General features: G+C 42.9%; 1 protein-coding gene across 1 annotated transcript; it reads right to left on the bottom strand.

The window, feature by feature from the left end:
* Positions 1-3317: 3317 nt before the first annotated feature.
* On the bottom strand, positions 3318-10855 carry LOC117814689 (E3 ubiquitin-protein ligase TRIM21-like). Its single transcript, XM_034686156.1, has 2 exons — positions 10686-10855; positions 3318-5883 (listed from the first exon to the last, which is right to left on the bottom strand). The coding sequence occupies exon 2, from the start codon at positions 5872-5874 to the stop codon at positions 4240-4242; it is 1635 nt and encodes a 544-aa protein (XP_034542047.1). The 5' UTR covers positions 5875-5883; positions 10686-10855; the 3' UTR covers positions 3318-4239.
* Between the last annotated feature and the right edge of the window lie 142 nt (positions 10856-10997).

The raw sequence follows: 10997 nt of genomic DNA, 5'->3' as shown, positions 1-10997 counted from the left end.
GGGTCTGGGCAACTGGATCAGAGAGAGATGGACGCAGACGGGAGATGTTCTTCAGGTGATAGAAGGCAGACTTTGTGACTGATTTGATGTGTAACAGGAAGGAGAGGGTGGAGTCAAGAATGACACCCAGGTTGCGGACTTCAGGAGATGGGGAGATGGAACAGCCATCCACATGGAGGAGGAGATCTCCAACCTCCCTGAGCAGCGGCTTGGGGGCCACAACCACGAGCTCAGTCTTTGTACTGTTGAGTTTGAGGAGTTTAGATGTCCTCCAGGTTTTTATGGCGTGAAGGCAGTTGACCAGAGACTGAGGGGGAAGCTGGGTGGATGGTGAGGCGCTGAGATAGAGCTGAGTATCATCAGCGTAACAGTGGAAATTGAGACTGAAGTGCCGAATGATCTGACCGAGTGGGAGCATGTAGATGGTGAAGAGTAGGGGACCGAGCACAGAGCCTTGGGGGACACCTTGGTTGACAGGGGCCGGGGGGGAGGATGAGCCGTTGATGTTGACAAACTGAGTCCTGTGTGAAAGATATGATTGGAACCATGAAAGAGCTGTACCTGTGATGCCGAGATTGTCTGACAGGCATTTCAGAAGGACTGTGTGGGAAACTGTGTCAAAGGCAGCAGAAAGGTCGAGGAGGATGAGTATACTGATGTGTCCGGAGTCTGCAGCGAGGAGGAGGAGGTTGTTGGTGATCTTGATGAGGACGGTCTCTGTGCTGTGGTGTGGTCTGTAGGGTGACTGTAGTGGTTCATAGAGCTCATGGTTAGACAGATGTTGATGTAGCTGGGCGGCCACTGCTCTTTCCAGGGTTTCACTGAGGAAAGGAAGGTTGGAGATCGGCCTGTAGTTGTTCAGCTCCTCAGGGTCCAGACCAGGCTTCTTAAGGATGGGAGTTATGGAGGCAGTTTTGAACCGAGAGGGAACTATTCCAGAAGCCAGAGAGGAGTTGATGATGTCCGTAATGATGGGGCAGAGGGTGGGAAGACAGGCCTTGACCAGCGCCGTGGGCATAGGGTCAAGGGAGCAGGTGGAGGCTTTAGCTCTGGGAACCAGCTTCGAGACCAGTGAAGCATCGACTGGGGAGAAGGAGGAGAGAGAGCATTGGGAGTGGAGGGATGTGGCTGGGAGCATGTCATCCGGTGTCATGGATACGTGAGAAGGGGAGGGGCCAGGCGCCAGGAGTTGATGATGGATAGAATTTACCTTGGCTTGGAAAAAGTCGAGGAACTTTGAGCAGAGGTCAGGAGCATCGGCAGTGAGGGAGGGAGCAAGTGGGCGGAGAAGTCGGTGTATGGTTGAGAATAAAGATCTGGGTTGATTTTGTTGTGAGGCAATGAGGGTGGAGTAATAGGAGGTCTTGGTCTTGGAGAGTGCCTCCTTGTAGGACCTCACATGGTCAGCAAAGGCCGCACTTTACTGACTTTTCATTCTTCATATTTAAGAACATATACTCAGAAAACAAGAAGTCTGTCAGATGAATGAACATACTGTATGTTTTCATAAACAGGCTGCTACGTGTGTGGAAAGGTCACTATACATCATCCCACTTATCACTCTTATTGTCAGACTGATGTCTTCCAAAGCCTGAGACAGAAAGGACAGATGGAGAGAGAGACAGCACATCACTGGGGTTAGCGAGTGGGCTCCTCTCTTCACTGATGTTTCCTTTAGTCCGGACCACGACACCTCAGAGTCCTCCATCGAGTCCTCCCGCTGTCAGCTCTATAAGATAAGATAAGATACTCATTTATCCGTCCCACAACGGGGAAATTCATGGAGTTACAGCAGCAAACAAGAAGGTGTAGAGTACAAGAATTTAACTAGAATGTATATAGGAAAGAAATGTCCATCAAAGACGACAGCTTGGCCATAATTCTCCTGTCAGCCACCACCTCCACAGGGTCCAGGACTGAGCTGGCATTCTTCACCAGTGTGTTCAGTCCCGCTCTCCTGTATCCTGTCCGCCCACAGCAGGTGAAATCCTTCCAATGTGGCGTTCATGTCCGGTGTTAGCTCTGTTAGCATGATGCTACTCTGCCAGTATTCCCTCTGGTGCTGGGTTAGCTCGTCCACCTTATCGTAGATAGATCTTACATTCCCCATAGCGGTGGGTGGAGGGACAGGTCCATGTCGTCTTTTCTTAGCTTGCACCTCAGTACCAGCACGCCATCCTTGACAAACACATGAAACCACAGAGGAAGCACGCGCGTGTGCAGGAACAGCTGAAGTGAATCAGCTTCATTAGAAAGAGAGAAACTGGTGTGAGTTAAAGCAGAGGAGATGGAGGCAGGGCGCCACCTAGCGGACAAACACTGAAACTGCACACAAGAAGCTGCAAAAGTTCCTCCCGGCTGCTTCAGTCACATTTCCTCTGGTCTCCAGAGATTTGAATGAACATCGATCGATTCATTGATTTGATTTGATGGAGATGATTTCACTCAACAGTTTCAGTGTAGAGCGTGAAACTGATGTGTTGCACGGAGAGTTTGTGTTTGAACATAAATCATCTGCTGGAATAATGTTCAGTCATTGAGTGTTAGAACAACTCTTTCCAGCTTTCTCACTGATCACCAGGCGGAGTTGAATACTTGATTCTGATTGGTCTAAACCCCTTGACAACGATTATTAACTCCTATTAGCTCACACACATCCCATTAGATCAATACGCAGTGAGGAGATTTGGAACATTTCATCTCCACCTGTTGACACTGTGGCAAAAATATTTTCATGCTTAACAACATGGATGTTTTTTTAACATTTGATCCGATGCTGCAATCCAGGCCCGCTCACCCTGTCAGGTGTCATGAATGGAAAAACTGGAAGAGCAGATTTAAAATAAAAGGTTTTAATAAACAAAACTTACTAAAAACGTCAAAGAGTCAAATCCAGATAAAACACAGGAGAGACGAACAATGATCCAACACAGGACGGGGGAAACAGAGGAACTGAACACACACAGTGATTAACACAGGTGTGGACACAGGACACAGGTGAGACTAATCAGGCTCATCAAAAAAGGGGGGAAACACACAAGGACAGGAAGTAACACTAAAGTGGAAACACAGGGAGCAAGAACTACAAAATAAAACAGGAAACACAAGAAAATACAACAAGAGACGAGGATCACTAAACACACAAGAGGGAGACGAAGGATAACTAATACAGAACAAACACAGGGAGGAACCAAGGCATGAAACACAAAGACAACACTAAACTAAGCATCAAGTCATGACATCAGGATTCTAACTCACATAATCACCAACTCACTGAACATTATCCCTGACTGAAGAACTAAAGAACCAAACCAGACTCAGAGAAAACTTCACTTTAGTTTATTTGAAAAATCAAGACAAGAAAATGACTTTTTCATTCACACTGTTCATCAGTAACATGTCCCAGAATTCAACACTTCTCATAAAACACTCCACTATTAATTGTGACTATTACATGAAAGCAGAATGAGATTTTGTTGTTGAAGAAAACACAGCAGGGGGCGCCAAACCCACACAAACAGAAAGGTTCTCACAGGAGCTCGTTTGTTGTCTTTGCTCAATGAAAGAAGAACAAAGAACCTGATCAGACGCAACAGAAATTCACAGAAATCAAGAAAACAAAATGACTTTTTTCAGACACACTGTTCATCAGTAATATGTCCCAGAATTCAACACTTCTCATCTAAAGATCCATCTGACACACGGACATTTAGGAAAAGGTACACAGAGGAAAATGTGGATTTTTGACACTGCATTGAATTGTGCTAAAAATCAAAAAGAACAATTAAAGAGACTTTTCAAATCTCTGATTTATTCTGATTATTATTGATAATCCCTGATTAAAAGTGACTTCAAAGTCATATTTACAGATTCTATTTACAAAAACAATCCTTTATATGTCAAGAAGAGGTGTAACTGTGGTCATGGTCACCTGAAATCTTGTGCATGTCACCTCCTCTACAGTAAACAGCACGCTGCTGTTAACACCAACTCTCTGCAGACGCTCACAATTTGACTCTAACAGTTATAAAACTCAGATTATAATTTTAATCTCATGAAAGAAATGTTTGTCTTCAAGGAGTAAGCATGCTGTCAGCAGGATGAAACACATCAAGGGTCATATTCAGGAACTAAAGGACACCTTAAAGGCCTTAAAGACATTTGTGATGATGGACACCTCTTCAGGTGTTCTCTTTGACATCAACCTTTCTCTGAAACTCAGTGGTTGCTCTCCTCAGTTTAGTTGACAGGAGAGATGATCAGAGGAGCAGAGTTTATACCTCCATAATTAGGACAGGGACTAAAGAATGGGTAGAGTTTCTCAGTGAAGGAGCAGCCAGTGAAGGAGTAGATCAGAGCTGCAGCATCAACGTCATAAAAGGAGACCAGACCCTCCTCATAGTCCACAAACACCCCCACCTTCTCAGGATCAGACTGCAGAAAGAGATGGACTCTAGGGTCAGCAAGAGCTTTGTACTCATTTTCATTCCTCAACCATATCGTCCAGAAACCTTTCTGAGGACTCAGTGTGATGTCTCCCTTCCTGTTGATCGACTCTCTGACCACTCCTAAAGTCCAGTCAGTCTTCCCTTTAACCTGAACCTCGAAGTAAAATCTGCCTGAAGAGAAACTCTGCTTTGATAAGACATTAACACATTTGTTAAATCTCTCTGGATTGTTTGGGAGATTCTTCTCTTCATCACTGTGATGAACTTGTTTTCCATCATCAGACAGGATGAGTTTAGGATGTGCTGTATCAGGATCAAGAGTCAGATCCACCTCATACTGCTGGACTCTCTTCAGCTCGGCTTCAATCAGCTTCTTCATCTGTTCACTGAGCGTCTCCTCCAGCTGCTTCACAGCTCTCTCCACAGTCCCCTCATATGAAGGTGGATGGACTCTGACTCCAGTCCAGTTCTTGGTGGGTGGAGCAGCGTTCAGGGCCGTGATGTTTTGGAGGAGGTGGAGGTGGTCTTCAGAGCGTGAGAGCTTCTTCACTTCAGAGCTTCTCTTCTCCAGCTCAGAGATTTCCTGTTGCAGCTCTGTGATGAAGCCTTCAGCCTGTTCCTCCGTCTCTCTCTGCTTCTCTTTGATCGTGTCCGTCAGATTATTTAGGCGTCTCTCAACAGTCTCCATCAGAGCGCTGAAGACCTGAACACCTTCTGCCACCTCTCTGTCTGCATTCTTCTTGCTGAGCTCCACTGACTGTTTGAACTCTTCAAGCTTCAGTCGTCTCTTCTGGATCATCTGCTGAATTTCAGCCTCTGTCTTCCCCAGCTCGGCCTTCTTTCCTTCATATTCTTCTCTCAGAGGAACAACATCATGAGTCTTGTGGTCTAAGATAGTGCACATCATGCAGACACACATCTGGTCGTTCTTACAGAACAGCTCCAGCAGTTTGTCGTGCTTCTCACACATCCTGCCTTCCAGGTTCTCCACAGGGTCGATCAGCTGATGTCTCTTCAGACCTGTCATTGTCAGGTGAGGCTCCAGGTGAGTCTCACAGTAAGAAACCAGACACACCAGGCAGGACTTCAGGGCCTTCAGTTTGGTTCCAGTGCAGACGTCACAGGGAACTTCTCCTGGTTTGGAAACTTGTTGCTCTGAGCTGCTGCTGCTGGCTTCCTGTTGAGCTGACTGTCTGAACTGAGCAGCCATCTCAGAGATGAAGGTGTTGACCTTCAGCTCAGGTCTTGTTTTAAAAACCTCTTTACAGTTTGGACACTGACACGAGACATTAACATCCCAGTGTTCAGTGATGCAGCTTTTACAGAAGTTGTGTCCACATGATAAGGTGACAGGATCAGTGAACACATCCAGACAGATGGAGCACAGGAACTGATCTTCAGTCAGCAGACAGCTGGCAGCAGACATTTCTACAACCTGAGGACAAAAAGAGAGGAAGAATAAAAACAAAGTATGAGAAGTGGAACATAGAAAGTGTCACCATTACAGGATATCATCAACAAGTCACAGACTTAAATAGTAAACGGACTAAAAACTAGCCGATCACTCATTCCTGTTCTACATATCCCGTTAATACGGCTCGTCTACGTCTAAGTGTAAACGTTTTCAAAGCAACTAAAGCAACAATGATCACAGCTCGGTCTGATGTGTCATTTCAAAATAAAAGACACTTGAAATGTAGCATGATTGCAATAATTTGGGATATTTTCAAAGGGAGATTATTTTAAAAAATCCCAGTTTCCACTGACTAACTTCAGTTCAGACTAATAGTGGAAAATATTCCAAAATTATTGCTACTTTTCCAAATTTCAAGTGTCTTTCATTTTGAAATGACAGATCAGATCTGCCTGTGATGGGCAGGATTACATCATGAGGTTGTCCACTATTAGGCTGTCTCCGAAACGGCCTCCTACATACTACTTACTAATGTAGTAGGCAGAAGGTATCGCCTACTACATACTGTGTTTGAATTTAGTCTGTAGTTTGACTGTTCTGTTTGATCTGTGTTGAAGTACGCTGGGTCACACGTCATTAGATTTCCGGGTTTGGAAAGTGGAAGTAAACAACAGCGAAGCCGATAGAGAAACTGCTTCTTTAGCATCACTTATGATTTAAAAAGTTAGGAAGTGGTTTATATGTAATTCAATAACCTTCACAGCACCCAAAAAAAAACGGATTTCCTCCCGTCAAAAAAGAAGGAAAAAGAAAAAGCGGAACGAGCGCAGTGCATTGTGGGAAACAGGACGTGAGGCAGATTGGTCCAATCAAAGACCGTAAATAAAAATGGACAGCGTTGCTCCGCCTCTTCCCGTTGTACGGTTCTGAAGCCAAAAAATCCCTCTCCTGGACGCCGCCATTGTGCAGCCAGAGCCTGTGAAGCCACTGTAATAAGCTCCGCCCTACAGCGTGACGTCACAAGACGCTGTGAGTCCTGAAGTTTCCCTCCACGGCGGCTGTGAATCAAAGTTAACAGGAAGTAAAACCCCGTTTTTTAAACTCTAATAACTAATGAAAAAGAAACTGTTCAGGAAAAAGAGGCCTTGAACACAAAACACTCAGATACTAACTACATATCACCACAGCATACGGATATGAGAAACATTCGTACCACGTGTATTTATTTTTTAAAGTTTGACTGCTCCCCCATTCAAATGAATGGAGGAGACGGATTTTTTGACCTATACTGCAGCCAGCCACCAGGGGGCAGACACACTGCTGAAAGCCTCACCACCAGGGGAGGATCCAGCTCCCTTGGTGTGGAAGGGGATATAGTAGGGGGCCTGTGCCCCAGTAGAGCTTTATGCCTAGCAACGCCCCTGGTAGAAACACTTGTTATATTTCCTGTCAGGTTAATAAAGTTTCATATGAGGCTGATCATTAATGAGCACGGGGTTTTAAAAGAGTTGCATGGTTTCTATTTTCCTGTAACTTAATACATAATTTAATAATGAGGCATTTTACCGGTGAATGGATCTGTGATGCTTCAGGACAGAATAAACAGAGAGCAGATTCTCTTCTTCTGCAGGTGTTTGTTAAACAGGTACACACAGAGACAGAGCTCTGTTACTGTTTCTATGGATCAGAGTTATGACAGTGAACATGTGTGCAGACACAAACAGCTGTTAGTGACGTCATCACAAACCGACGTCTCATTCCTCTTAATGCAGACAGAAGCTGTGTCTCAATTCAGGATCTGCATCCTCCGGAGGCTGCATTTTGAAGGCCGATTACGTCACAACGCTGCACGAAGGCTGTCCCATTTCGAAGGCTCCTTCAAATGCAGCCGGATGCAGCCCACAAATGCGGCCTTCTTTTCCCTCTTCTTGAAGGACACATCGCTACTATCCTTCGCGGCCCCATATATCCCAAGATCCTTTGCGCCGCTGCTCATTCATGAAAATTACTATTCAATATGGCGGCACCTAGCGGGGAAGAGAGAGACGGAGTGGAATTCACTTTTAAATGTAAGTATTTGGGTTTTACTCTTTTGAACATCCAACGCCAGATATGTGAAGTTTCAAGGGACCTTAAAACCTTAATATTTCTGTTGAAATATGCGACGTTAGTAATCCTAACATGTAGCCACGGGACTAGACTGTTAATACTTCATATTACGTATAAATGGACTAAGATGACCGACTTTAGATGAGGTTGTGAGCCCTGCGTTATTTCCAGACTGTACAACTGTAAAGTCTAGTTAAACGTTTGCATTGAATACAGAGCTGACTTCAGGATTATTATAATTTTTATTAAAGTTATTTCGCCATATAAGAATCCTTGTGTCTGTTGACATGACAAAACATGCTTTACATTTCTTTTGTTTTTTAGGGAGCAAGGATCAAACAGGATCAAACCAAGAGATTCATAACACTGAGGGATCAGAACGATCATTACGGGTGTTAAACATTCAGCCACTGTTAGACGGAGGTAAGTCAATAATTATGGTAACACTTTATAATAATGGAACAGTTTTCTTAGTGAAATAATGCTGAAGTCATGTTGAAGTAATGCATGACTCATGATAAATTTCTGTATGAATTAATAATGACTTCCTGTTGTTCACCATGAACTAATGATCCTGTCTGACTTCATGTAATGACAACGTGTTTAATACATCATTAGTTAAGGTATGGTAGTTAACAGTTACTTCATACATCAGTTCAGATCTGACCAAATTTGCTGGACATACCAGGTTTTATTTTAGGATTATTGCATATGAACAGCCTCTCAGGCTGAATTTTAAAATGTTATATTTCTGAGAACATACTGAATGGTGTGTGTATATATACATATATATATGTATGTATATATACAGTGTTTACACACATATGTGTGTTTATTTAACAACATGTGTCTTGGCCAGCAGGCCAAAACAAATGGGACAACCTGAAAATAAAATATGTATACAGACATGGATGATGATATTGAAGCTACTATGTTTTTTAAGATGTTTTGTTTTTCAGAGCTGGCAAAATGAAAATCAGCAGAACACTTCTGAAAAGGTGTTTGACAACATTCACATCACATAGTCATATTTTCAAATCTCCTGTCAGCTTTTAGCACTGACTTAATGTAGCATCTACGTACAAATGACCGTTTGCTGCCGCCCCCCATCAAAAAGTTACCCAAAAACTTGTGTGACGTGTGTTCCCTGACCAGCTTGCCACCGGGCCTAATAACTTTTCTAGTAGAAACCCTGATATTTGTTTTACTGTATTTGTTTTTACCCATGCAAGTTAATAAACACTGCTGAAAATTACTGCTGTTGACGTGATTTATTTGTACACAAGATTGTTTATGTGTTTATGTGTAAAAATTACAATATTGTTACGTTTCAGAGACAAAAAGGGACTGAATTTTTTATTTTATTAAAGAAGAGTTTTTATTATTGTCTCCGCTCCTGGTGGAGGGGGTCCAGCAGCACTGCCAGAGACTCTCTGCTCAGCCTAAAGTCTGGCCTGGTGTCACCCTGGCCAAAAAATGTGTCCAATATAGGAACAGCCAGGTTGATCCTGCAGTCCAGGTGTCTGGTCTGGATTAGGAAAAGAGAAGAAAAACAGAAGAAAATGGTTAATTAAAGAATAGCTTCATAACTTAAGTTAATAAATTAATTCTAGTTAATTTTAGAGCTTTGATAGATAATGCTAAATCTGTCTATCTATCCACTTACAGTCAATCTAGTCTTCTCAATCTGGTTTTGATGATTCATGACACATTTTAATATTAAATTAAGGTCAGGGTCACTTAACTATGAATCAATTGTCAAAGTTAAACCATATACCAATCTATAGTTTTTATGCCTAGCTTTAATGTCTCTTCACGGTAATTAACGTATAGGTATATTAATTACTCCTGACTGTTAACTAGCTAATGATAATATTACTGTTAACTAGCTAATGATAATATTACTGTTAACTAGCTAATGATAATATTACTGTTAACTAGCTAATGATAATATTACTGTTAACTAGCTAATGATAATATTACTGTTAACTAGCTAATGATAATATTACTGTTAACTAGCTAATGATAATATTACTGTTAACTAGCTAATGATAATATTACTGTTAACTAGCTAATGATAATATTACTGTTAACTAGCTAATGATAATATTACTGTGGGTTTAAAGAACAGATTTACCTCTCTACGGTCCTCTCTCAGCCGGAGATACACCAGCCGACGGAGGCGTTTCTCCTCTTCTTCCAGCATAAAATTGAAAATAAATAAATAAAGGTAACAGCTCTGGCTCCATAAATTATCTTCTCTTCTCTTCTTTCTTTCTGTCTGTCTGTCTTCCTTTCTCTCTCTCTCCTTTCGCGAGCCTGGACGGCAGAAACCTTGACGTAAAGGTAAGGGCGTGAACAATCCTCCGAAGGCCAGACCGTCTCATTTCACAACAGTTAATGCGGCCCTCGAACGGGCCTCCGAAGGACTCACCTCCACAGACCGCGTAGGCTGCGTCCTCCAAAGGATGCAGACCCTGAATTGAGACACAGCTAGAGAGGGAGAGCCAACTCACCACACCTATGAGGACGTTCACCTCATACACAACCTCTTTATTCTGGTTTATAAATACTTGATTTTAAATCTTCTTCTTTTTAAAGGCTCTACTCCTCGTCGTCTAGTGTCGAGGTGAACAGACGGGGAGGGAGCAGCTTCTTGTTTCCTCTTAAATGTTCAGTCAGTACATTTAGTCTTTGTAGGTCAGTGTACTCACCGCTGATGGACACAGATTCTGCTGTTCAGTTGAGAAAAACTCCAAGACTTTGCTTGAATTTGTCTTTAGAGAGAAACAGGGAGACTTTTCTCGACCGCAGCTCTGCTCACACTCAGACTAACTTTCACTTTCATCTCAGGAAAAGTGGCGTTCAAGCCCCTCCTCCTCCAGTGACGTCACTCAGGCCTCGTGGGAGCACACCTTGACGTGGCTTTGATCTAAGAAGAGTCTTTACTGACTTTTCATTCTTCATATTTAAGAACATATAATTATACTCAGAAAACAAGAAGTCTGTCAGATGAATGAACATAC

This window comes from Notolabrus celidotus, chromosome 6, assembly GCF_009762535.1.
Source record: "Notolabrus celidotus isolate fNotCel1 chromosome 6, fNotCel1.pri, whole genome shotgun sequence".
Lineage (NCBI taxonomy): Eukaryota > Metazoa > Chordata > Actinopteri > Labriformes > Labridae > Notolabrus > Notolabrus celidotus.
Note: the sequence above shows the minus strand (reverse complement) of the source record. Positions and strands in the feature narration are given on the sequence as shown.

What these genes read in the sequence shown, in the direction of transcription:
- LOC117814689 (XM_034686156.1), bottom strand. Translation starts at nt 5,874, where the DNA reads ATGTCTGCTGCCAGCTGTCTGCTGACTGAAGATCAGTTCCTGTGCTCC.